Source organism: Macaca nemestrina, chromosome 2 (genome assembly GCF_043159975.1).
Source record: "Macaca nemestrina isolate mMacNem1 chromosome 2, mMacNem.hap1, whole genome shotgun sequence".
Taxonomy (NCBI): Eukaryota; Metazoa; Chordata; class Mammalia; order Primates; family Cercopithecidae; genus Macaca; species Macaca nemestrina.
Window position 1 is genome coordinate 39,525,034 of NC_092126.1, and position 27,990 is coordinate 39,553,023.

Consider the following 27,990-nt stretch of genomic DNA (forward strand, 5'->3'; position numbering starts at 1 on the left):
GCATTGGAAAAGTGAAAAGAAAACCTAGTGTGCCAGATTCTGCATCTCCTGCTGATGATAGTTTTGTTGACCCAGGGGAACGTCTCTATGACCTCAACATGCCCGCTTATGTGAAATTTAACTACATGGCTGAGAGAGAGGATGAATTGTCATTGATAAAGGGGACAAAGGTGATCGTCATGGAGAAATGCAGTGATGGGTGGTGGCGTGGTAGCTACAATGGACAAGTTGGATGGTTCCCTTCAAACTATGTAACTGAAGAAGGTGACAGTCCTTTGGGTGACCATGTGGGTTCTCTGTCAGAGAAATTAGCAGCAGTCGTCAATAACCTAAATACCGGGCAAGTGTTGCATGTGGTACAGGCTCTTTACCCATTCAGCTCATCTAACGATGAAGAACTTAATTTTGAGAAAGGAGATGTAATGGATGTTATTGAAAAACCTGAAAATGACCCAGAATGGTGGAAATGCAGGAAGATCAATGGTATGGTTGGTCTAGTACCAAAAAACTATGTTACCGTTATGCAGAATAATCCATTAACCTCAGGTTTGGAGCCATCACCTCCACAGTGTGATTACATTAGGCCTTCACTCACGGGAAAGTTTGCTGGCAATCCTTGGTATTATGGCAAAGTCACCAGGCATCAAGCAGAAATGGCATTAAACGAAAGAGGACACGAAGGGGATTTCCTCATTCGAGATAGTGAATCTTCGGTAAGTTGATTTTCAGATGTAAATACAAATAGAGCTCTGTGTATTAAAAAGAAAAAGAGAAATGGAGAGGTTAAGTGGCTTCCCTAAAGTTAACCAGGTAACAAGCTGGGACATAACATAAGCATAAATGTTCCAAAGCTAAAGTCAGCATTCTTTCTAGCTATCTATTTTCAATGAAAAGAGAGTTGTGGCAGTGATGCTACATGCTGAGTTATTTGGTCTTTTCTAGTTCTGTTGATTTTGCATTCCTGATATATTTTCTGTTGCATTAAACTAAATGGAGAAAATGGAACATTGACTTCTTCATTGAATGTAGAATAATACTGTAGATTAAATTGGGAAACATTTTAAAAATTGCTATTGGATACAATGTGTAAGAAGATAGTCACTGTAGTCCTTATGACATAGGAAATCCCTGAATTTAAAAAATTGATACTAAGTTTCTTCATAAATTGGTTACTTGGAAATTGGAATACACTTTTTATTGTAATCTCAAAAAACCTATTTTAACACTGTGTTTGAAATGCATTTGCAATAAAAGGTAAATTATATTGCAATACTAGTAAACAATAAAACTATAAAACCATAAAAGTTGAAAAATAGTATGGTTTCATGGTCTCTTTTAGATACTGTTTAGGATATTAGAATTTGATGACACTCATTTTCCTTAAAAATGCCCTTTTCCTTGATAAAAGATATCATTACTTTTCCATTTATTAAATCATGATTAATCTTGGCTTTGCGTGAGTATATTTGTACAAAAGGGAATGTGTAATTGCACAAAATTTTGAAAGAAAATGTGTGGAAGTGGGGTGTGGTGGGGAGAGAGATTAATTGAACTTCTAATATGAAGTTCAGGAAAATGGGGCCTGTGCCTAATCCCTCAGAAAAGCAGTTGGTTGGCAGTAGGGAAGAGTGATGACATCCATTTTCTGTTAGTTGCCTGATCTGGCTCACTGTTTGAAACTTTGGGAGTAACTGTAGAAAAAGAGGCTTTTGGGGGTTGATATAGACTGTAACAACAACAACAACAACAAAAAACCTAATTAAAAAAAATAGCTTGAATGCAGAATTGTGTGTATTTTCTTGTGGGTAATTGAGCATAAATATAAGACAAAATACAATATATACCATTATTTTTAGCAGTATACTTTTTTTTTTTTTTTTTTTTTTGAGACGGAGTCTTGCTCTGTAGCCCGGGCTGGAGTGCAGTGGCCAGATCTCAGCTCACTGCAAGCTCCGCCTCCCGGGTTTACGCCATTCTCCTGCCTCAGCCTCCGGAGTAGCTGGGACTACAGGCGCCCGCCACCTCGCCCGGCTAGTTTTTTGTATTTTTAGTAGAGACGGGGTTTCACCGTGTTAGCCAGGATGGTCTCGATCTCCTGACCTCGTGATCCGCCCGTCTCGGCCTCCCAAAGTGCTGGGATTACAGGCTTGAGCCACCGCGCCTGGCCAGCAGTATACTTTTTAAGGTTAGGTCTCAAGTAGGCATATTTTGTTTAGCCTTCACAGTGTTTTTTAAACGTTTAAATTCATTGCCCATATTTAAATATTAGGATATTTATTATAAAAATTCAGACTTTGGACCATTTAAAATTGAAAGAACTACCAACATTGAGACCCTATTCCTGCGGGGCAACAATCACAGCTGAGAAGTCACCACTTCTTTAGATTGGTGATACACTGTCATTTTCTCTGCCCATCTACCCTTCCACTCTGACACTTGTTTACGTTATTCTTTTGGCTCTTGTAGGCATTTGAGTTTGTGGCCTTTCCTTAAAGTTTAGATTAATTCTCATTTGTGTGTTCTTCATTTTTGGGAATTCAGCGTGTTATCCCTAAGACAGCTACTGTTAGCTACACATTGAAAAGGGGTTGGGTGGGTATCTTAAACTTTCTCATGTGTTTCTCTGACTGGAGAGAAGATAGCTCTTGTTCTTCAAATATGTAAGGGATTTGCTGTGGGTGTCTACTGGTGGAGCTGTGGGTGTTAAGAGACTTTTGATTACACAGGTTTGAATCCTGGCTCTGTTGTTAACTAGATGGAGGATACTGGCCAATTTATTAATAGCTTCCCTGAGACTCAGTTTTCACATCTGTAAAAAGGGTTTTGTTTTAGGGAGTAAAGGAGATAAATCTATGTAAATAATTTACCATGGTACCTAGGACTTAGTGCTTAAATTTTAGCTTTTAGTTTAATATAAAAATACTGATAGAGGGCTTTCAAAATGTTTACTGTATTTTTTTTTCTCTTTTAGCCAAATGATTTCTCAGTATCACTAAAAGCACAAGGGAAAAACAAGCATTTTAAAGTCCAACTAAAAGAGACTGTCTACTGCATTGGGCAGCGTAAATTCAGCACCATGGAAGAACTTGTAGAACATTACAAAAAGGCACCAATTTTTACAAGTGAACAAGGAGAAAAATTATATCTTGTCAAGCATTTATCATGATACTGCTGACCAGAAGTGACTGCTGCATAGCTGTAATTTGTCATGTAATTGAAGACTGAGAAAATGTTGGGTCCATCGTGCTTGATTGGAAATTGCTGTTTCTAAACCTTTATGAGAATTGACAATAAGTATTTTTATTATAATTCAGCCCATACATATATACTATGTATGCAGTGCATCTGCATAGAACAGTTCCTTATCCTTGGCCTTCTGTTTTATTGTTTTTTTTCTTTGCTGTTTTCCCTTTGCTTCTAATATTACAGTTTTGTATTTAAAAAAAAAAAATCAAATAATGCTTATCAGAATCTTTATATGGAAGAAATCCTTTATTGCCTATCCTTTGTTTCCTTGTAAAGGCGCCCTGTTCTGTTATGGTTTTTCATTATATAAAATTATTATATCTATATATGACATATGCTAAAATAAATTTCTTGGAGAGTGTTAATCTTTTCTGTGACTAAATAGCAATAATAAATGAAAAATTAGAAATTATTTCCAGGTATTGTATTTGTCACAGGCCATTGTAAATACCAAGTATATTGTGTCTGCCTTAATTTTAAAAAATGCATTCATTGTTTTCAGTCGTACAGAAAGACACATGAGACATAGATTAGAAAACATGTTGTACAATTTTAATTTACAACTGTTGGAAACAAAAATCACTTTCTTAATTTTTTTTCCAGTGCTTCTCCCTTATCTGGTTATTCAAGAAAGCCAAATTGTCTCTGAGATATTTAGCTTTTCAAACTATAAATAGATGCTCTAGTGTTATTTATTTTTTTTAATCCCACTTATTTTACCAGGGCATCTTGTATTAGGATATGTTATATTTATGCCAGTGGGAAACAAGTTATGGCCAAGTTTTGCAAAAATAGGAAGCAGTGAGATACTTGGTTTTTTCTCCTCACTAAATATCAGTAATTATCAGGAATGGTATTACCTATTTTCATTTCCTCTTTTCAGCTTTAAATTTTGTTGATTGGGACGCTAAAACTGATGTATACCTGAGGAAAAAATAGAATGTGCTCATGGTTAGGGAAAATTATATTATTTTTAATTTTTTCTTTTTTTTTTTTTAGCCAAGTAGGAATTTGGGTGTATGGATGAGAGGTTAATCTACTTCTGTAGGCTATAGAAGAAAACCAGTTGTATTTTATGGTCATAATTTGTCCCCCTGTTATTGTGGAAATTTAAATTTAAGTAAAGTAGCCGTCAATATTTTAATTGAAAAATACTAAAGCCACATAACTGAGTAGGATGTCATATGATACTTTCATCAAATTCCCTAATGCTGCCTAAGCATATGGATGTTTTAATTCTTTGCTATGTTATAAACAGATATTTAATACACCAGAATTATTGATGGTAAAATGGAAGTTGTGTAACTTGTGAATTTTTTTATCAATGTTTTAAATATTTTATTATTTAAATCTTAAAATCATTTAAAGACTTACGTTGCCACTGGGTGGCAGCCATGGCTTCTCCCACTAAGCAGCAGAAGTGACCAAATATAATAAGACAAATTTTCATCTCTATTACATCTGCTTTTAAAACATTTTAGTTCATATTCTATTATTTTTCTAACTCAGTGCTCCTTTGTTAAAGGTAATTATTAATAGTTAAGTTTTTAATGGAAGTAAAACTCATGTATGCTTATCTTCTTTGCTGTAAAATCACATGAATATAAATTGAGGAAAACTGTTTAAATGGTTGTAGGATGACTAGTAGTAAACATCGTCTTAATTTTTAACATATATATGATGAGGCTTTCCTTTTATTTGCTGTACGTTTCTGGGTTTTTCCCCAGTCTTCCTTATGAAAAAAATGTATGTTTGTAAAACAGGAACAATTAATGCTTTGCATCACAGACATAAACTACTCACAGTAAACTGCACTGAGCTGACATTAATAGAGCAGACTTTTGAGAAAGTAGGAATGTAGTAGCACTGGAAACAAAATGCAAATTTCTGTTCCATATTTAGGTTTATCGTAGCTATGGAGCTCCCAGATAACCCATGTGTGCCAGTAATATCTATTGTGTGCTCTTAATACGGTATAAAAACCTCGCTGGAAGCTACTTATTTTGTACTTACACATTTTACCAGTTTTTAAAAAGTCTTAACACAATGCTTACACCAGTGACTGTTTTTATAATACTTGAAGTAACTTTAAGAACTGAAACAACCCTGGAAAACATCTACATAGCTAGATAGTAACAATACTTGTATTAGAAACCAAGTTTCCTTATTCCCAGCCTGGTGTGTGTATCATGACACACTACTCTGTGTATGTTTGGTTTTAGCCTAGGAGGAGAGTCCTGGGAAGAGCAGTATGACAGAAGTTTTCTTCCACATGAGGAGAATGCGTAGTTTCAAATTTAAATACACGTAACAGATGGAACCCTGCCTAACTCCTACAAATGACTTCCCCAAAATCTTAGTAGAAGGTTTTTTAGAACATTATATAAGCTTTGTAACAAAAACAATTGCCATTGTGTCCCTTATTTAGTCATAAATCCTTAGGATTCAGCTGAATATATATTCACACGTATATTACACGTATATCACTATACAGTTAACACATGCACCCTGCACTATTTAGTGACAAATAATATTGCTAAACAAAACAGGAAGGCTTCATGCAATCTATTGCCATTGCTAGAAGAATAAATAGGCCTAGAAGATGAGCAACTTGGGTGGTTAGAATAAGGTCATTCTTGCAGAATATGGCACTTAAATTACCTCCAGCTGTAATGTCCTACCTTATAATCCAGAGGTTGCATAGAAGCAGGGTTGTCACAGTCTATGTAGTACCTTTGTGAGAATTAGGAAAAGGCATCTTTTTCTCTAGGCAGGCCCAGCCCTTCTCTAGAAGTTTGAATTTCACTCCCACCTTGTTGCTGGGGTACCTTCCTCAGGGTACATCTGAACGCAGTGGCCTTATACAGAAATGCTGTTCAACCCACACAGTGCTTTAAAAAATTAATTGCCAACATTTAAAAATTAGGGAGTTTCACATAAAATTTTGAAGTCAAAATATAGAGACGAATCTCTGAAACGTTTTATTTGGGAAGCAAGAATTGTAATTCAGGGCATATACACAGTAGTTTTTGGTATGTCCAAAGAACAGAGAAGATTGGGAGTTTTATTATAAAGAGAAATGTTACGTATGTTTTGAAAGAAAACTCTGGCTCTAGAGAAGTTTTTGGGAGCTGGCAAACTGGTGTGTGACAGTGATAGGTAAAACCAATCTTGGAGTCACAGCAGGTCATTTCAGCAGCTACTAGGTAAAACTGATCTGAGGGTTTGCAGTTGGCTGTTTCAGTAGCTGGGCTTGTGGAAAACAGTTCGTGGAGCAGCTGCTATGCCTTTCGAGTACTTTTTCCCCTTAGCGCATTGAATCTGATTTTGTTGGGTATGACAAGAATTACCCAATTTGTGTAATTAACTTTCACACTCCCAACCCTTTTCTCCCTAGTTGAGATCTCCACATGCAGTTTACTCTCCCTATTTTTCCTGTAACATGGAAAGTTTTGGGTTTGGAATCTGGAAATTACCATTTTTTTTTCAGAAACACTCAGTTACATTGTCCAAATCAAGAAATTAGGAGTGTGACATTACAGTACTCCCTAAGTTTTCCATTTTAACACTTTGCTAGAAGATAAGAGGTCCTTTATAATCTTGCATTTATAGAACTTTTAACTTTCCAAATGGCCTCACAATCAAGGTCACTTTTTTCGTAAAGGACTTTTGATATAGAATAGATGCTATCTTAATTTTGTGGTTTGAACACTACCCTTTTTAAAAAAAATGACAGATGTACTGTTTCTGGAGAAACGTTATTAGAAGCATTGGCTTGCTACTCGATTCTGATAGGCTGGTTTTGTTAGTGTTTAGCAAGTTTTTGTGACTCAATTCTCTGCTATCTTTTTAACACTTGACAGACCAGCATGATATGCATGCCCCACACCCTAACTTCTTGCTGTAACATGACCTAAACTAAATGACTTAGGAACTGAAATGTTTATTTCTACTCTACTAATGATGTGCACCTTTTATCTGAAAGTATACATAGTTTGCTGAGATTTGTTTAATGAGTAGAACTGGCGTTACGCTTGGTGGGGTTTTGAACAGAGGAGGAGTTTGAGCTGTCAGCCGCCATGTTCACAGAGGGAAGTGTTTTAAATTAGTGTCTTTGAGAATATTTCCTGGTGAGTTAAAGTAGATTTCTAAGGTAGTTGCTTTAAATAAATTTCTGTGCTCAGATAATTTATATCTTAGACTATGGAGAAACTTTTCAGATAGCCTTCATGAAATTACTGAGACGAAAAGGTGAATTCCAGAATGAGACTGTTAAGTGTTGTCTATTTTAGGCTAAACACAGGAATGGTTATTAAACTGATATTTTTTGAGTCCTTTTGAAGGAAACTTAGTAATCGAATAAGGATGGCTTATCTAGGAGAAGTAATGTCAAACTTGATATTTTCTCAAGGGGGATGTTATAGAGAACAAATTCATCAGGGCATATGATGATGTCAAGATGAAAATATTTTTTTAATGGTTACACTCTCTATGTGTGATTTTATGTTTAAATACCTTTTGGAGATACTCATAATCAATTTATCCAACCAGCTCACCTCAAATATTGCTGAGCTGAGACTGTTCTAGCAATGTAATAATGAAGAAAATGGACAAAGTTTTTATAAAACTTATGTTTTAGTGATGTAATACATAATGGAGAAGAGCTCTGAATTAAAATAGAGCAGGGTGAGGGTTGAGTGAGGGTGAGGGTGTTAATTTATATAGGATGATAAAAAGAGGCCTCTGATAAAATTGACCTTTGAGTATACTGTGTGCTTCACTTAATAGAATCACTGATGACTATGAACAACCCGTGACTGAATAAAATACAGCAACCAAAATCATCTGAAAATTATGTGGAACTTCACTATTACAGAGCATTGTTTCTGGTTTTCAGATTTTAAATTTGACCAAAATGGTATTTTATTGAAATGCGGAGCATTTAACTACAGAAGGCTATTCTGAATAAACCCTGATTCTCCATTTTAAGAGGAGTTTTTTGGGGGGATGTCAGAAAAAGCTAACTACAGAAAGGACAGTTTGGCCGACTTAAGGGTTCTAATTGAGCACACTCTAAGGAAACCGTGGAGGTTAAATTCCTGATGACCAGACAGTAAACATTTGGGAGGAAATTGAAAAATGGAAGTGTTTCAGAAGTGAAAAAGGAATGCAGGAGCCCTGAAAATTAGGTTCTAAAAATGTGTAGAAATTCTACCTGGGGCTGGGCACAGTGACTCACACCTGTAATCCCAGCACTTTGGGAGGCCGAGGCAGGCGGATCACCTGAGGTCGGGAGTTCAAGACCAGCCTGACCAATGTGGAGAAACAGAGTCTCTACTAAAAATACAAAATCAGCTAGGCGTGGTGGCACATGCTTGTAATCCCAGCCATTGGGAGGCTGAGGCAGGAGAATCGCTTGAACCCGGGAGGCAGAGGTTGTGGTGAACTGAGATCACGCTGTTGCACTCCAGCCTGGGCAACAAGAGTGAAACTCCACCTGGAACAGACTTGGTGGAAGCATGAATTAGAAGAGTCTAAGACAAATGGAATTCCGCTATTTAAATTCCCTATGTTACTTCTAGAAAGAAAAAATTGAGACAGTGAGCTCCAACTAAATGTCAGAAGTGCTAAAACACAGTATGTAGATATCTAAGAATCTTAATGCAAAGGGAAGGAACTATTCTGTGTTAAGTAGGGGAAAGGAAGATTACTGGAAAGTAGTAGTTGACCACATAGTTCATTGAAGGACACAGGGCCTATCCTGGACTTGCATAACCCTAAGAGTGAGTGCCTCCGATTTTGCACCCTAGGTGCTTCCCTTAATTTTAGTCTTGGCCCTGCAGGGCACAGAGAGCTTAGGGTTCTCTTCCTTGGCCACAAAACTTCCCATCCCTCCCCACTGCCTCAACCTTTTCATAAAAACCTTTTCTCTGCTGCTTTTCCTTCCATAATTAAATATCAGAGATTTAAGTGGCAAATAGTGTAATAGAAAAAAAAAATCCTATTTCTGAACTGTACCTACTTACAGGAAATAGGTCTATTCTTCCAGCAGTTTATCTTCTGACGTGGATGATCCTCCATGGAAGGCACCAGAAATTAACCTGAGAAGTGCAGGAAACAGGATAGAGAATAGTTTCGTTGTGCATGTTGCATAGACAAGACATTACAACTTCTCTTTCTATAGAGGGGCACCCCAAAGCCAGAAGAGAAAGGCAAAATCAGGGTCAGGGATCATCCAGGAATGTTAGGGGTTAGCAGGTGAGGCACAGCCCTCCAGAAGTCCTCACCCAGTGATACAACCCAGGTAGAGGTGGGTGGTCTGAGTTACTTGCTGGGTCATGACCCAGGCTTGAAACGGATTATTGTTCAAAAAATATGACAGGCAGATGGCATTATCTCTCAGTGCCCCTTGAGGTGTGCTGAGCCCAGGGCAGACTCTGTGCAATGGCTTACGAATGACTGGCAGGCAGTACTGTCTTGCCAGAGTATGGTAGTGCTGGACAGGAGTGTCTTGACAGGGACCCATGAGCAGGTGGAGCTAACTATCCATCATAACACTTCAAAGTTTGGTGAACAACTCTTCTTCTCCGACAGCATAGCTACATGATTCTTATTCTTTCTTCCATTTTCTCTGTTTACTTTCCTTTTCATCCTCTTAATTCAGTCATGTTCCCCTCTACCTTTCCATCCTTGCTCATATCATTCTCCCAAAAGGAATGATGAACAGTGTGCCTCTCTTCCCCTCCTACCCATATCTAATTGGTACATCCGGAACCTCATATTGAGGTCTGCCTATTCCCTAAAGTCTTTGCTGATCTCTTGGATCACTCCTCTGTCCCGCAGACACATTGAAGCATTCCTTTGATGCTAACTGGGAGGCAATTAAGGTGAGTGAAAAAAGCTTGGAGTTACGCAGACCTCAGTTGGAATTCCTGTTTCCATCCCTGACGAGCTGTGATCTACAGTAAGTTAATTTCTCTGAGCCCTGTGTTCTCACCTGAAAAGTGGAGAATCAAATCATATCTTACCTTGCAAGTCTGTTGTGTAATATATGGACATGTATATAGTGTGTAGAAACCCTTTAGGACAAATCCTGGCAGATAATAGATAACCAATACACATTGGCTTATATTGTTAACTTTTGACATGCTGGAACTGTGAGCAGAAGTGAACTTAGAAGAGAGGAATCAGGAAGCCAAGATGGAGAACAAAGGTAAGATTGGGGACAGATGTTGAGGCCATGTATGAAGCACTCTTAAGAGGAGCAGTGAGAGACTGTACAGCAGCTAGTGACCAGAGGTCAAAGCACAGATGTGACTACTGACTCACAGTGCTGGGATCAAGGAAAATATGCACCAAGTTTTCTTGGCTATGGTGTGGTAAAAAGATATACAGCAATGTTTATTGTATACTTTTTTTTGTGCCAGATCCTGTTCTAAGTCTCACTTAGTCCTCACAACAGCCCTGAGTCAGATACTAATACTTGTTCCCAATTTTCAGATGAGAACCATAAAGCAGATAGTTTAAATGACTTGCCTGAAGTAACACAACTAAAAAGTTGACACCAATCAACCGGAAACAAAGATGATTTATATACTGGAGACTCCCCTGCCCATATAAGCATCTAAGTTCAAATTTCTCAAGCTGAACATGTGCAGCCTTTTTCTATAGCACCCCCAATCCTGCCTGTCCTGACCACACTCCACCCACTTCATTATTTCACTTGAGGTGCTGCCATCCACCCAGTTACCCAAACTCAGAACCTGAAAGTCGTGTTTGGCTCCTCCTCCCCAGCCCTCTTAATTCACTCAATATCCAGAAGCTTTCAGTTCTACCTTCTTTATCTTTTGAATTTGGTCATTTCTCTCTACAGACATGAGAAACCTAGTGGAAGCTAACAGTGTCTGTCGCCTAGATCACTACCGTAGCTCCCTCATGGCCCTCCTGCCTTCAATCTGGCCCCCTGTGCTGTTTTCTCCACCCTAGTTACAAACTTTTTAAAGCTCAAATGCAGGGAATGACATAGTCATATTTGAGCTTTGAACCCTTCCTTTGGCATTCATTCCTCTCAGGATAAATTCCAAGCTCCTCAGTAAGGCATTCAAAACTCTCTAGAATCCTGTTTCTGTCTGTCATTAAGCCCCATTTCTCGCCGTTTCAACCTTGTTCTCGTGTTGCACCAAACTTCTTCTTGTTTCCTAAAAACAACATTCCTGGCTGATTTTTTTTTTTTTTTCTGGAGTTTAACACCCAGTCCTGGAGTCACCTCCTTCAGGAAGCTTCCTGTGATCCTACAAACTGGGTTAGATGTTTCTTTTTAGTGATCCTATATTCCCTTATGAATATTGTTGTCACTTCATTTTAAAAATGAACTTATGATTATTCCTGCATCCATCTTCTCCACTAGTTGGGAAATTCTTGTTGAGGGAATGGACTGTTGAATTCCTAAGAACTAACACATAGTAGGCCTTCAGTGAATGTTTCTTGAATGAATAAATAAATGACCAACTTTCCCAAGGTTACATTATAAGTTCTGAAACTTGAACCAAAATACATTATACTCTAGAACCCATGTTTATTCCACTATTGTATTTGCACATTAGGATGGTTAAAGTCCTTCAAGGGCTAAATTTTAAGGGGCTAAATACTATCATAAGGTTTTTCTTCCACCTCTTGAAATTGGTTTTAATTTTTCAGTAGTACATTCACATGACTCAGTAATCAAACGATATACAAAGATATTCAGTCAGAAGTCTTGTTCCCATTTTTCTCTTCCACCTTTCCAATTCCCACTTTCTCTGCCTCAAGGTAACCAATCTTGTTCATTTCTTACATCTTCTTTCAGTTTTTCTTTTTGCAAATGCATGCACATATGAAGCTATATATTCTTCTTTACCCTCCTGACTTTTAGAAAGGTATTTTAAATTTTTTCAAATATCTCTAGTTTTTCTGAAGTGGGCATGTATTAGAAAAAAGAGCTGCTCAGTACCCAGCTTGAATGAATTCACAGAGAAATTTAGAAGAGAACAGCTATTTAATGAGGGAGGGAGATAATCCTGCCGGCTCATTGGCTCCTAGGGATGTGCAGGGTCCTCTAGGACAGAGCCTGTGGTGCGGGTATTGCTCATAGGCAGATTCTCAAGCTCCCCAAAGTTACATTTTCTCTGGAACTCTCCTAGGCCACTCCCCGCTGATGCAATATCTGGGTTTGGGCAGAAAGGAGGGTGCTTCTGAGCCCGCCCTCTCTGAGTTTCCTGGGCCGGCTCTAGAACAATTCAGGCTTCGCTGCAACTCAGACCTCAGCTCCAACATATGCATTCTGAAGAAAGATGGCTGAGATGGACAGAATGTTTCATTCTGGAAAGAAACAATGTTCTAGGTCAAACTGAGTCTACCAAATGCAGACTTTCACAATGGTTCTACAAGAAATCTGGACAAGTCTTTTCATGTGGTTTTTCTACGCATTGATTCCATGTTTGCTCACAGGTAAGTATAAATTAGACTACATCCAATAGTTTGGGCCTTGAATATTGGTTAAGGCGGCAAAAAATACTTTCCCAGGGCCTGGGGTTGAAATATGTGTATAGAATATCTTATGTCTGTTTTATAAAAGATTTATCACCTCCTAAATCTCTATTCCCACATCCCAAGAAAAAGGCGTTCATTCTGTTTGGAAATCTCTCTTCTTAATGTCCACAGAACAATCTAGAAAGAGAAATCATCAAAATAAATAAAAGCAGAGCTCTGTGCACTTTGTTATTTATCTTATCGTATGGTTTTAAAGAGCGCAACATAGTTCTGTCAGACTTTCTGTGTGTGTCTTGGAGATGTTAACTATAAGAATAGATTAAAACAAAGATTCTAGCAAAATACACATGAATAAAAAGACAATTTGTGAGCTTAACATTGGATACAAGACTTAAAAAAATTGGATTTCTCTCCTGGTCATTGAAGAAAAGGTACTCCATAGCGTTCTAAAAAGTATTTGGTTTGGGACGTTTTCCCTGCCAGTGAGATTACATGATTTTCTCTGCTCCGCTCCTGGTTGCTTGTATCTACCTGCTTTAATGTCTTAAACTTGGAACTCTTTAGCCTTTGATGTTTGTTCATGTCAAATCATGTTTAAGGAAAACTTTTAATTTTGATACTCCAAGACACTAGGCACTTTGCAGTGTTGATGGGAGCCTTGAGTACTTTCTCTCTCTCTCTCTCTCTCTCTCTCTCTCTCTCTCTCTCTGTGTGTGTGTGTGTGTGTGTGTGTGTTTTACACAGAACTAATTTAATTATTCTAGTTAGTTTAAATCAGGCAACAAGTCAGTACTAAGACAATTTGCAAAGGTGTAAAACTGGCTTAAACATCAAATTTATGGTGTTTTTTTCTTAAAAACCTTCACAGCTCCCAGTTGTTCAGCACATGGTGTCCAAATTCTGTTGTTTGTCTCTCATCACCCAGCATATTCAGGCCCCACCCTATATTTATTTAACCCTATTTCTCACTACTCCTTGAAAACAAATATGGACTACAAGCAGCTGCTGGCTTAACAGTCATCATATTATACCTTCATTTCCTCCTTCTGGCCTTTATTGTTATAATTTCCCACCAGAAGCACCATCTTCAGTTTTTCCTTCTACATCTTTTCAAGACCTCTCCCTTCTTTGACCCCAGGTACTTTAGCTTCGGGTGGTTACTTCTCTTTCCAGCACTGGCCTGGAGGGCCTGGGCCTGGGCATCTTTTCTGGTGTCGCCACATCCCCTAGCACAGGCTAAGCATGCTGGTTGTTTGGTTAGTTAGTTGGTTGGTTATTTAGTTGTTGGAACAAAACTGTTGCCAAGAAAACATCCCTCCACTAAGCTGAAATGAGAAGATGGGAGGGTGAATGAGAAGAGGAAAGCCCAGCATTTTTTGACTTGACATTTTCTTCAATGGCGCCAGTCTTATAAGTCTTTTCTTGAAAACTCCTGTTTTAAACAGATCTGGAGGTGAGTGTGCACTTCTGACACTTACACACTTACATAGAAAACACACACACACCAAAAAACCTCAGTGGCGAAATCACAAGGAGGTCAGCGCCAGAAAGACCTGTGTGTGAGTTTTGGCTCTGTCACTCACTAGCTCAGGACTCAATCATGTAACGTCAGTTTCCCTACCTGTGAAATGGTCATAATAGCCACTTTCAGGTTATGAGGGGTTAAATAAGATGGCACAAACAAAAGCACTTTGAAGACTTCAACATTTCCCCACCCCCAAATGTTAGTTATTGTTATCTGTTGGTTATACAGATGATGGTATCAGTAGATAATTGCTTTAGCTGAGGTTGCCTTTATGCAGTTTTGACCATTTCCTCTGGATTGTGTAGGTGCCTGTGATGAATTCTGCAAATTCTGAATGAACTTCTGTTGGTTACTAGATCACTGGACAGATGGGTAGAGTTGTGGATGTGTTTTTTGTTTGTTTGTTTGTTTGTCTTGTTTTGTTTTGTTTTTGAGACGGAGTCTCACTCTGTTGCCAGGCTGGAGTGCAGTGGTGCGATCTTGGCTCACTGCAACCTCCACCTCCCGGGTTCAAGCAATTATCCTACCTCAGCCTCCTGAGTAGCTGGGACTACAGGCACATGCCACCACGCCCAGCTAATTTTTGTATTTTTAGTAAAGACAGGGTTTCACCGTGTTGGCCAGGATGGTCTCAATCTCTTGACCTCGTGATTTGTCTGCCTTGGCCTCCCAAAATGCTGGGATTACAAGCGTAAGCCACCGCACCCGGCCATGGCTGTCTTTCATAGAAATCATTTGCCTTGTCCTGTCCCTCCCAAATAATAGAGTGTGATTCAGAAAGCTGATTCTGCTACCAATAGTAATAATAACAATGACAATCACAACTGCTATTTCTGAGTACACATTTTGCCTTAGGTGAGCAAAAATGTTCTTTTGACTTCTCACATGAATCCTGCAAGGCAGGTGTTATCCCCACTCCACACATTAGGGATAGAGACTAAGAGAGGTTCAGTTATTTGTCCAAGTACATATATCTAGTAAGTGGGGGAATTGGGATTTGATGATGGTTTGGTCTGCTCCAGAGCCTGTGCCCTTTACACTTCTCTGCAGAAGAAGCTGAGACATTAAAACAAGGTAGAAGAAGGGAGGAGGGACAAAGGAAAGGAAATAAAGAAAATGGTGCTACCTTTTCTAATGCATTAGCCTTAAAGGCTGTTAGAGGTAAAGGTGACAGAAGATAGAGGTAAAGGTGGCAGAAGAAGAAGATAAAGGGAGTGGACATCAGACCCACTGAGCGTGCTTCAGAGAAGAGATGCAAAGATTTTTGCCTGGAAAGGTTGCCCCAGGGCTTTATGGTGGGTAGGCTTCACGCTACTTCCCTTGGACTGACTCACTCAAGGTTTTATGAAATAGGTGTTCAGCAGCAAAAAGGGTCTGATTTAAAGACGAATGAGAGTTAAAAGAGTTAGACCTAGGCTAATTTCCCCAAGGAAGCCAAAGCTTAGTTTACTTGTTCAACTTTCATTCTTTTAACACTGTTTATATACCAGGTTCTGGGATGTGTGCTGATTGCAGAGATTTAAAAAATTTGTCTTCAGGGAGCCTAAGAGCCTGCTGAGAAGTACACTAAAGTCTTTGACATTTGGGAATTTAACAAAATTTTAACTATTCTTTAGCCACCAGAAGTAAAGTCTAGATCTGTGGTTCCCAATCTCAAATGCACATTGGAATTACCTGGGGAACTTTTTAAAAGCTAAATTCCGTGACTTCACAGCTAGAGATTCTGAGTTAATCTAGGGTGCTGTCTGGATGTTGGGACTTTTTCAAAACTCCATGGGTGGGGCTCCTTAGAGAAGTGATTGATTCCAGGACTGGGCAGGGAAAAAACAAGATGAGACAAGAGCATTTTGTGGTAAGTAATGAAGTGATTATAAAAGGATGAGGGCCTAAGTTTAACAGTTAACATAGTATCCTGGATTGGATCCTGGGATAGAAGAAAGACCTTAGTGGAAAAACTAGTGAAATTGAAATAAACTCGAGTTTAGTTAACAATAATGTCCCAATATTGGCTTTTTAGTTTTGACAAATGTTTTACGGTTACATAAGATGTTAGCATTCAGGAAGTTGGGTGAAGGATATATAGGAACACTGTGTACTATCTCAGCAATTATTCTGTAAATCTAAAAGTATTCCAAAAATTTAAATATCTATTAATAAAAATAACATGAGTAAAAGGGGTGGGAACAAGTTAAAAGGACACAGGCAACTTGAAAGTATTCCCATTGGCCAAAAGCTAGAACAATTTGAATAACAAAATAACAATAGTGTTGGACTTTACAGAATAAATTAAAATATCCATGAGTCCATACTGGTAAAAATAAATAATTGAATAAATAAATAAATGGTGGAGAAGGAACAGCTCTTCTTCACAAAAGAATACAATTAAATAAAATATCACTACTAGAACATCACAGCAATAATTGTTACAAGAAATATCCATCAGTAGATGTTAAAATTAATAGGTGAAAGTTTAAGGAGAAATGGAATATTTGCACAGTCTCAAAGTATCTCCCCCAGGGTATTTATTAACCATACAGGGGAAAACGGTAGCTTTACAGTAGAGACTTTCTTAACCAAGTGATCAGGGCAATTAACATCACCGGTAACAAAATGGATTGATATCATGTACTCCCTGTGAGTGTCTGGAAAAAATGTGTAACCTCAATCAAATCATGTGAAAATATCAGACAAAACCGAACTGAGATATGTTCTACAAAACAACTGATGAGTACTCCTAAAAAATGTCAAGGTCGGCCAGGTGTGACTGTAATCCCAGCACTTTGGAAGGCCAAGGCAGGCGGATCACGAGGTCAGGAGATCGAGACCGTCCTGGCCAACATGGTGAAACCCTGTCTTTACTAAAAATACAAAAATTAGCCAAGTGTGGTGACATGTGCCTGTAGTCCCAGCTACTTGGGAGGCTGAGGCAGGAGAATCACTTGAACCTGGGAGGCAGAGGTTGCAGTGAGACAAGATTGCACCACTGCACTCCAGTCTGGCAACAGAACAAGACTTTGTCTCAAAAAAAAAAAAAAAAAAAAAGGTCAAGATCATTAAAAAAGACAAAGGCAGACTGAGAACAGGTTGGAGGAGACTAACTAGACATGACAGTTAAATGAAAATCCTGAATTGGATTTTGGCAAAAAAAAAAAAAAAAAAAAGAAAGAAAGAAAAGCATTAGGGAAAAAACTGATAAAATTTGATTAAATACTGAAGCTTAGTTAATAATATTGCATTAATATTAATATCTTAATTTTCTATAATTGTGCTATGGTTATGTACATACAGAGGGCTGAGTGAAGAGTATATGAGAACTCTCTGTATTATTTTGCAACTCTTCTGAAAGTCTGAAATTATTTCAAAATGCAGTTAATCTGTTCATTATTCCACTGGGCTAACATCAAGGTATGGGCAGGACTACATTCCTTCTGGAGGTTTTAGAGAATCTGTTTCCCTCTTCCGTGGTATGAATGTACTACAGTTTGTCTAACCATTCACCTGTTGAAGGACATCTGGGCCGATTCTAGCTTGACTACGAATATTTGTGTGCAGGTCTTATGTGATGTAAAGTTTTCATTTCTCTGAGATAAATGCCGAAGAGTGTAATTGCTAGATCATATAGTAACTACATGTTTAGTTTTACAAGAAACTGCCAAACTATTTTGAAAAACAGTATCATTTTACATTCCTACCAACAATGTATAAGTGATCCACTTGCTCTGCATCCTTGCCAGCATTTGATTTTGTAACTTTAAAAACTTTTAGCCATTCTGATAACTGTGTAATGCTATCTCATTGTGATTTTAATTTGGATTTCCCTAATAGCTAATAGTGTGCTTATTTGCCATCTATATATCCCCTTTGGTGAAATGTCTATTCATATCCTTTGCCCATTTTTAAATTGGATTGATTTTTCTACTGCTGAGTTTTGAGAATTTTTTATGTGTTCTAGTTACTAGTTCTTTGTGAGATAGTGGTTTGCAATTTTTTTTCCACTTTGCAAATTGTCATCTCATCCTCTTAACATGGGCTTTTGCATAGCAAAAGTTTTTTAATTTTGATAAAATAAAATCATGTTTTGTCTTTTATGGATTTTGCTTTTGGTGTCAGATCTAATAACTTTTTGCCCAGCCCTGAAGATTTTCTCCTGCTTTTTTCCTAAAAGTTTTAGAGTTTTGTATTTTACATTTTTTTTGCATAAGGTGTGAGGTTTAGATTGAGGTTCTTTTTTTTTTTTTTTTCTTTTTTTTTTGCCTGCAGATATCCAATTGTTCCAGTATTACTTGTTTAAAGCCCTTTTTTTTTGAGACAGGGTCACACTCTGTCACCCAGGCTAGAGTGTAATGCCGCAATCACAGCTCGCTATGGTCTCAACCTCCTGGATTCAGGTGACCTTCCACCTTAGCCTCCGAAGTAGCTGGGACTATCTTAGCTGGGACCACCATGCCTGGCTAATTTTTGTATTTTTTTATAGAGGTGGGGTTTCGCCATATTGCCCAGGCTGGTCTCTAACTCCTGAGCTCAAGTGATTCACTTGCCTCGGCCTCCCAAAGTTCTGGGATTACAGGTGTGAGCTGCCATGCCGGGCCTAAAAGCCTGTTGGATTTTAGGATTACTTTTGTCTGGAATTGTCAAAAAGCAGTTGAGCACATTTGTGTGGATTTATTTCTGGAATCTCTATTCTGTTCCATTTATCTTGGGTCTATTCCTTTGCCAATACTACATAGTTTTAATTACTGTAAGTCTTGGAATTGGGTAGATTGATTCCTCTCACTTTATAATTAAAATGGTTTTAGTTATTCTAGTTTCTTTGTTTTTCTTTCTTTCTTTCTTTTTCTTTCTTTTTTTCTTTCTTTTCTTTCTTTCTCTCTCTCTCTCTCTTTTTTTTTTTTTTGAGATGGAGTCTTGCTCTGTCATCCAGGCTGGAGTGCAGTGGTGCAATCTCAGCTCACTGCAACCTCCGCCTCCCAGGTTCAAGCGATACTCCTGCCTCAGCCTCCCCCGTAGCTGGTACTACAGGCACGTGCCACCACACTCAGCTAATTTTTTGTATTTTTAGTAGAGATGGGGTTTCACCGTGTTAGCCAGGATAGTCTCAATCTCCTGACCTCATGATCCGCCCCGCCTCGGCCTCCCAAAGTGATGGGATTACAGGCATGAGACACCGCACCCGGCTTTGTTTTCTATTTTCTTTATTTCACACGGGGTAAATGTGAAATATTGTTACATGTACATAATGTGTAGTGATAAAGTCAGGGTACTTAGGAGAGTCATCACCTGAGTACAATACATTTTTGTTGACTATAGATAACCCTACTTTTGGCTGGGCGCGGTGGCTCACACCTATAATGCCAGCACTTTGGGAGGCCGAGGTGGGTGGATCACGAGGTCAGGAGATCAAGACCATCCTGGCTAACACGGTGAAACCCCATCTCTACTAAAAATATAAAAAAATTAGCCAGGCATGGTGGCGGGCGCCTGTAGTCCCAGCTACTCCGGAGGCTGAGGCAAGAGAATGGCATGAACCTGGGAGGCGGAACTTCCAGTGAACCAAGATTGCGCCACTGCTCTCCAGGCTGGGTGACAGAGCGAGACTCCGTCTCAAACAAAACAAAACAAAACAAAACAAACCCTACTCTGCAATCAGGCATTGAATTTATTCCTTCTAACTATATGTTTTGTTTTGTTTTGTTGAGACAGAATCTTGCTCTGTTGCCCAGGCTGTAGTGCAATTGTACCATCTCAGCTCACTGCAACTTCTGCCTCCCAGATTCAGGTGACTCTCCTGCCTCAGCCTCCCAAGTAGCTGGGACTATGGGCATGTGCCACCATGCCCAGCTAATTTTCGTATTTTTAGTAGAAACGGGATTTCACCATGTTGGTCAGGCTGGTCTTGAATTCCCGACCTCAAGTGATCTGCCCATCTTGGCCTCCCAAAGTGCTGGGATTAGAGGTTCGAGCCACTGCGCCTGGCCACTTCTATCTAACTGTATGTTTTTACCATTTAACCTACTTCTCTTCTTCTTCCCCACTCCCACCCACTCACTCTTCCCAGTTTCTGTTATCTGTCTTTTCACTCTCTACCTCTGTATGATAAAATCGTTTAGCTCCCACATATAAGTGAGAACATATGATATTTGTCTTTTTGTGTCTGGCTTGTTTCACTTAAGATACAGTTCAATTCACATTGCTGCCAATGACATGATTCCTTTCTGTTTATGAGTGAATAAATAGTATTCCATTGTGTATATATACCACATTTTCTTTATCCATTCATCCATTATGGATGCTTAGGTTGATTCCTTATCTTTGCTGTTGTGAATAGTGCTGCAATAAACATGAAAGGGGAGGTTTCCCTTTGACATATTGATTTATTTTCCTTTGGGTAGATACCCAGTAGTGGGATGGCTGAATGGAATGGTAATTCTATTTTTAGTTTTTTGAGAAATCTCCATACTGTTTTACATAGTGGCTGTAATAGTTTACATTCCCACCAACAGTGTGTAAGAGTTCCCTTTTCTCTGCATCCTCATCAACATTTGTTATTTTTTGTCTTTTTAGTAATAGCCATTCTGACCTGGGGTAAGATGACATCTCACTGAGGTTTCAATTTGCATTTCTCTGATGGTTAGTGATATTGGGCATTTTTTCATATATCTGTTGGCCATTTGTGTGTGTGTGTGTGTGTATATATATATATATATACTTTTTTTTTTTTTCTTTTTTTTTGAGACGAAGTCTCGCTCTGTTGCCCAGACTGGAGTGTGGAGCACAGTGGCGCGATCTTGGCTCACTGCAAGCTCCGCCTCCCAGGTTCATGCCATTCTCCTGCCTCAGCCTCCCGAGTGGCTGGGACTACAGGCACACGCCACCATTCCCAGCTAATTTTCATATTTTTAGTAGAGATGGGGTTTCACCACGTTAGCCTGGATGGTCTTGATCTCTTGACCTCGTGATCCGCCCGCATCTGCCTCCCAAAGTGCTGGAATTACAGGTGTGAGCTGCTGTGCCTGGCCCATTTTTGCTTTTATTCTGGCTACTTTGGCTGCAGCATTAGTATAATCTGTGATTTCATCAGTGGGTTAGGGTACAGTTATTGGAGTCTGTGGTGAAGTTGTGCTGTGGGATGCCAGGTGGGCCAGTCTACAGGCCCCAATTTTGGCACTGGTGGTCTGAGTATGCCTATCCTTGTGTCCCAGGGTTGGGTATGCTGGCACTGGTGTTGGTGGTTGCCAGCACGTTGATTCTTGGGCCTCCACATGACTTGCTTGGATGCTGGCAGTGGTAGTGGTGGACTGGGCAGGCAAGAGGGTTCTTGGGGCCCTGGACAGCTAGCATGGCACAAGTGATGGCAGTAGCAGTGGCAGGATAATTATCTGAGCTCTAAGAGTTGTCCTTTTATGATGGCAGTGGGTGTGATGGGCTGTATAGGACAGTCTCCAGGACTGCAGGTGGTACTTGCCAGCTGACGTGATGGCAGCTGAGAGTTTAGACCCAACCACAGGACCCCAGAAGGAGTACTCAGGTGCCCAAGGTGCCCTTGTCACCCTCCAAGGCCGCGGGCTATGTGCTGTGTCTCAGAGAAGGGGGTGAAGCTGGGTTGGGTGGGCTTGTGCTCAGGCCCTTCAAAGTGGGAGCAGGCACCAGTCATGGCGGGTAGAGGTCAGGGCAATCCTCAGGTCTCAGGTGGAATGCATGGGTGAGGAGTGGTAGTAGCCATGCTGAGGTCCTCCCACTGGAGAGGGTGGGGCTGACCTCTGTGGCTACAGCCTGGGCCAGTAGGTGGGGAACATGTACCTGTCTCATGCTTCAGCCCTGGTGGAGCTTACCCCCCAGCCCTGGCAGCAGCTGGCCACACCTAGCTTGAGCCCTTACCTTGCTGCAGGAGCCCCCAACCAGCTTGTGACTAAGCCCCAGTGGCAACTTGTGCCTGTTTTCATCCCAGTCTCAGTCCTGGCAGCACTCACTTCCCAGCATTGAGAGCTGCAGCCCATGCCTCACTTGATTCTCAGTCTCGGCTGTGGGAGTTCATTCCCAGTTTGTGCCCTAGTCTCGCAGCAATAGCTTGAGTTTCTCTAATGGTGCTGCTGGCCACCAGGATAGCATGTGCATCTGCCAAAGACTAGGATTTAAAATGGTGCTTTGCTGTAACTGTTTGGGTCTCAGAAAAAGTATGGGACCCAGCATGAGTTCCCTTCTTGGGACAATTTTGTCCCCCATTCCCCTGGCAGCTCCCTATGTATGTTTTCAGGACTTAGAAGGGTTGAGGAACTCTCTCACGGCCAGGACTGCATGATTCCATGGTGGGAATGAGGGCCACCGGAAGTCTCTCACTTACTCTTTCCCCACATTGAGAAGTCACTCTTGGCTGCCAGCTGATCCTAGCCAAGCAGTCTGCCTCTCCTCCTCTTTCCTTGCTTTTGGTGTTTCCTGTAACTTTTCTGTTGAGTTCCAGTGTTCTCTTGTGGATAATGTATTCAAAGTGTGACTGTATATACATGATTTCGGTTCTTCTAAGTGGAGGAGGTAAGCATGAAATGCTTCTGGTCAGCTCTCTTGAAGCCCTTCCCCCTCCTTTTAGGTATTCTAGTTCCTTTGACGTTTCTTATAAAATTTAGGAAAAACTTATCTATGTTAACAAAAAACTTGCTGGACTATCGATAGGAAGTGCATTAAACCTATATATCAATTTGGGGGAGAACTGGCATCTTAACTGTTGAATCTTCTAATGCATGAACACAGTATGTCTCTCCATTTATTTAAATCTTCTTTGACTTCATTTAGCATTGTGGAGTTTTCCCTATACAAACCCTGAATATATTTTTTTAGATATACACCTATTTTTTTCAGTGATTATAATTTTTAATGTCTGTGTATGTGTTTGTTGCTGGTATATAGAAATATAATTTTGTTGTTGAGACCGAGTCTTGCTTTGTTGCCCAGGCTGGAGTGCAGTGGTGCAATCTCAACTCTCTGCAACCTCCACCTCCTGGGTTCAAGCGATTCTTCTGCCCCAGCCTCATGAATAGCCAAGATTACAGGCACGCACCACCACGCCCAGCTAATTTTTGTATTTTTAGTAGAGATGGGGTTTTGCCATGTTGTTCAGGCTGGTCTCGAACTCCTGAGCTCAGGTGATCCGCCTGCCTTGGCCTCCCAGAGTGCTGGGATTACAAGCGTGGGCCACTGTGCCTGGCCTAGTTTCAGATTTTTTTTTTTAAGATTCTGTGGGATTTTTCTACATAGCATATCATGTCATTTGCATATAGGGCAAGTTTAACTACTTCCTTTATAATCTGTATTTCTTTTACTTCTTTTGCTTGCCTTATTACAGTGGCTAGAACTTTCAGTAGTATGTTGAATAAGAGTGATAAGAGTGTACATTTTTGCCTGTTCCTGATCTTGGAGAGGAAGCATTCAGTCCTTCACCATTAAGTAAGATGTTAGCTGTAGGTTTTTTGTAGATGGTCTTTATCAAGTTGTGGTAACTCCCTGCTGCTCTTAACTTGAAGAGAGGTTTTGGTTCTGTCTTGGTTTTTCTTTTTTTTTGAGATGGAGTCTTGCTTTGCCGCCCAGGCTGGAGTGCAGTGGTGTGATCTCGGCTCACTGCAACCTCCATCTCCCAGGTTCAAGCAAGTCTCCTGACTCAGCCTCCCAAGTAGCTGGGATTACAGGCGTGCGTCACCACACCCAGCTAATTTTTCTATTTTTAGTAGAGACTGGGTTTCACCATGTTGGTCAGGCTGATCTCAAACTCCTGACCTCAGGTGATCCGCCTGCCTCGGCCTCCCAAAGTGCTGGGATTACAGGCATAAGCCACCGCACCAGGCCTGTTTTGTCCTATTTTTCATAATGAATGGATGTGGGTTTTGTAAATCCTTTTTCTGTGTCAATTGATATGATTTATGATTTTATTCTTTACTTTATTGACATGGTAAATTACATTAACTGATTTTCAAATGTTGAACCAGCCCTGCATACCTAGAACAAATCCCACGTGGTCATAGTATACAGTTCTTTTTGTACATTATTGAATTTGGATTGCTAATATTTTGTTGAAGATTTTTGTCTAAGTTTATGAGATATATTTTTATGTAGTTTATGTATATATTTTCCTTGTCTAATTTTGGTATCACAGTAATACTGGCCTCATAAAATAAGCTGGAAACTGTTCTTTCCTATTCTGTTTTAGAGGAAATTGCATTTTGTTGATGTTGTCTTCTTTAAATGTTTGGTAGCATTTTCCATTAAAACTGTATGTGCCTGGAGATTTCATTTCTGAGAGCTTTAAGTTATATAATTAAATTATGTTAATTAATAAATGGATTTGTTGACATAATTTAATTATGTAATTACATTAACTAGTTTTATAAAACGTAGCTTTATATTTATATGGCTTTATATTCCCCAAATAGCTGGCTAGAGAATTTTTTTTTTTTATTTACCAGAGGAAGGTGTCAGAGGGGACCATTCCCTGTCCTCCTGTACCACTCCACCCCTTTTCCTTTCCATCCCTTGGGTGATTTCAAGCTTGGGGGTGGGTGGGGTCAGGAAGCCTGCCTTGTGGGTGCTCCCGGTGTTTCCCCACAGAACAGACTATGGATGCTGAGGGTGAGGTGGAGGTGCATCACTAGGGCCCTACATTAGCGAAGGAACAGGGAAACCAGGTGGGGTGTCCCCAGCAGCCTTCCATCCCTTTGTGGTCACAGGGCTTGATAACGAACAGCAGGTGCCAATCTGGAGATAGGCACAGAGATGAAAAGTCCTGAATGAGGACTCCAGCCCCACCCCTACTATGCTGTAGATGTTATCACTGTACTATAACAGCAAAGGGAGGCAGGTGTTGGGCATTTAAAGAGGAGCACAGCAGAGAGTTCAGACTGTACCTTGGGGTGACATGTGAGGATGAAGTGTTTGGCTTTGTGACTGCCCAAAGTCCTTATGAGCAGGTTCACCTTCATAGGGCTCTTTCGTTCTCTACAAATCGTAGTCCCACTGTGTGCATACTCTGGGCACACTGTGTCTGGGCACACTCTGGGCATACTGGTGTCCCAGACTGACTCAGGGGCCTGCAGTCTTTCTGGGGTGGAGTCGCAGAGCTGGCTTTGTGTCCCATTTGAATGGACCCTCTCCACAGCAGATCTGAGCCTGTACTTCCCACCTGGCAGCTGATGCCCCATTTGGCCTTGCTGAGGGACATGAAAGGATGTGCTTTGGCATCTGAGGATGGCAGTGGCAGGAGAGGGAGGTGATGAGAATATTGTGGTAGTCTGCATGGGTTTTCCATGAATGATTAAGAGGCTCATGTTTATGCACCTTGCTTAAAGCCACATAGTAAGTGGCAGAGTCGCTGGATCCTGGTCAGTCTAACTGAAGAGTCATAAATAATGTGACTCAGTTTTCTCATTTGTACAATGGAAAAACTAATGGTCTTTACCTCCCAGTATGGTCATGAGAATTCAATGAGACAATCATGTAAAAATCCAGCACGTGGCCTAGATAGAACATGGTAAGTATTAGATAAATATTAGTCATTATTAATATTGATATGTCATTTATCAACAAAGTCAGAATTACAATGATGGTATCAAAAATTTGTTTCTGGTTTATAAACATGTGAGGCCTTTTTTTTTTTTTCTGGAGACAGAGTCTCATTCTGTCATCCAGTCTGGAGTGCAGTGGCACAATCTTGGTTCACTGCAACCTCCGCTGGTGAGGCCCTTCATTAGACATTAATTTGAAGCTGTGGCATTCTCCCACTATGAGCCCACCTGTCAGCCTGGCTATCTGCCTTGATCCTAGATGAAGTGGCCATTCTGCCTGCCCCTCAGAACCTCTCTGTGCTCTCAACCAACATGAAGCATCTCTTGATGTGGAGCCCAGTGACCGTGCTTGGAGAAACAGTGTACTATTCTGTCGAATACCAGGGGTGAGTTTTTTTTGTTTTTTTTTCCTCTTATTTTTAATAGTTCTTCTCCCTTAGGCAGAAGTTGGTTCCTGAAGGCATAGCCCTTCCTCCTGAGCCCAGGGTGGCTTTTTGAGTCCAGGGATAGATTATCCCCAATGATCTACCCCCTCTGTCTGCATAGGCATTGAAAGAGTTGAAGAAGCAAGGGAAATTGTTCTGTGGATTTGACAGTGAACTCTCTGGGAAGACGAATGTGCCTAACACCTTTTGGTGGAGTTCTTTTAAAAAGTGAATCAACTGTTCAACGGGTTTGACTCTGACTTGAGATGGATAAATCATTGGAGACTCAGATCCTTTAAGGGTGGAGGAGTCCTCACTTTTCCTGACTGTAAGTTTATACCTAGAGCCAAAACAAACTATAACCCTAAAGGTCAGCTGGCCCTGGGGCCAAGCAGGCTCTAGTCTTCTCCAGGTGACCAGGTACTTGCAGCTATTGAAGATTGATAAGGACATAGAAATTGCTCCATATATTTCATTAACAATGAGTACAGGCTAAGCACCTACATATGTAGATATTCTTCTAGGCTCAGGGATATAGTTGACAAGGTTTCTGGATTTTGAGAGCTTACATCTAGAGGAGGATACAGATGGTAAATATATTAGGCCAGCATTCCCTAGTATGGTAGCCACCAGCCACAGCTGGTTATTTAAATTTAAATTAAATTAAATTAAAATGTCTGTTTCCTGCCACACTGGTCACATTTTAGGTGTTTAATAGCCACATGCGGCCAGTGGCTACCATATTGAACAACATCGATTTAGAATATTTGCATCATCACAGAAAGTTTATTTTTGGAAAGCACTGCTCTAGGGAATTTTGGACAGTAATCAGTGCTAGGAGGAAGCTAAAAGGCTGATACCATAGAGAGTTGACGCTGAGTCTCCTTTATATTAGATGGCCTGGGATGGCCTCTCTGAGGAGGTGATATTTATGCCATGTCTGAAGGACAAGAGGAGCTGGCCACGCGAACCGCAGGGGCAGAGCGTTTGAGATGGAGTGAACAGCTAGTCAAAGGTCCTAAGGCAAAAAGTGCTCAGCATTTCGGAGAAATAACCAGTGTGGCAAGAATATCATGCTTAGGAGCTGAATGAGAGAGAAGGCCAAAGCATCTTGTAGGCCACTGGCAAGAGTTTGGATCCCGTTCTAAGTCCTGTAGGAAGCCAGTAAGGAGAGAAATGCCATGATCTGCTGAGTGGTGAATGGTTTCGAGAATGGCAGGTGTGCAAGCTGGGAGACCACGGCAAGGCAAGGAATGACAGTGGCTGAGATTAGGGTGATGACCCTGGAGATGAAGAGGTAAGAGATACAGACACATTGATGTTTATGCCTAGCTTTCCCCATCTGGCGATAAAAGGAGTAAGGGAGAACGGATGGTTGGTAGGGAGGAGAGTGGAGGAGCTGGGATAATGAGCAAGTACTTACTTTACTTACCTGTACAAAGTAGGAGAATGAAGGCAGTCACTTGCAACCATAACAGAGCCTGTGTCAGAGGGGCTGGTGTAACTCTGTGCCCTCCTCTCTTTGACAGGGAGTACGAGAGCCTGTACACGAGCCACATCTGGATCCCCAGCAGCTGGTGCTCACTCACTGAAGGTCCTGAGTGTGATGTCACTGATGACATCACGGCCACTGTGCCATACAACCTTCGTGTCAGGGCCACACTGGGCTCACAGACCTCAGCCTGGAGCATCCTGAAACATCCCTTTAATAGAAACTCAAGTA

General features: G+C 40.4%; 2 protein-coding genes and 1 long non-coding RNA gene across 15 annotated transcripts in view; 2 read left to right on the plus strand and 1 right to left on the minus strand.

Moving 5' to 3' along the window:
• Positions 1-4,920, plus strand: part of LOC105469922 (NCK adaptor protein 1) — a 94,951-nt gene extending 90,031 nt beyond the window's left edge. For all 9 annotated transcript variants that reach the window (XM_011721527.3, XM_011721529.3, XM_071090963.1 and 6 more), the window contains 2 exons: positions 1-713; positions 2,972-4,920. In XM_011721527.3, coding sequence (XP_011719829.1) covers positions 1-713; positions 2,972-3,166 — 908 coding nt within the window. In that variant the 3' untranslated portion in view covers positions 3,167-4,920. The remainder of the gene's footprint in view (positions 714-2,971) is intronic.
• Positions 615-27,828, minus strand: LOC105469921 (uncharacterized). 2 transcript variants are annotated; one of them, XR_980134.2, is made up of 4 exons: positions 27,700-27,828; positions 9,273-9,347; positions 5,928-6,137; positions 617-749 (listed from the first exon to the last, which is right to left on the minus strand). It is a non-coding gene; the product is annotated as an uncharacterized lncRNA (long non-coding RNA). The 2 variants fall into 2 exon arrangements; XR_980133.2 differs by lacking the exon at positions 5,928-6,137 and having other exon boundaries at positions 615-749.
• Positions 12,262-27,990, plus strand: part of LOC105469919 (interleukin 20 receptor subunit beta) — a 43,305-nt gene continuing 27,576 nt past the window's right edge. Inside the window, exons 1-4 of one of the 4 annotated variants that reach the window (XM_024789171.2) lie at positions 26,129-26,228; positions 26,389-26,595; positions 27,163-27,564; positions 27,797-27,987. In XM_024789171.2, the coding sequence (XP_024644939.1) occupies positions 27,521-27,564; positions 27,797-27,987 (235 nt within the window). In that variant the 5' untranslated portion in view covers positions 26,129-26,228; positions 26,389-26,595; positions 27,163-27,520. Of the gene's footprint in view, positions 12,733-15,941; positions 16,152-26,101; positions 26,229-26,388; positions 26,596-27,162; positions 27,565-27,796; positions 27,988-27,990 lie in introns of those variants that run through there. The other 3 variants (XM_071090965.1, XM_011721523.2, XM_011721525.3) reach the window with 3 other exon arrangements.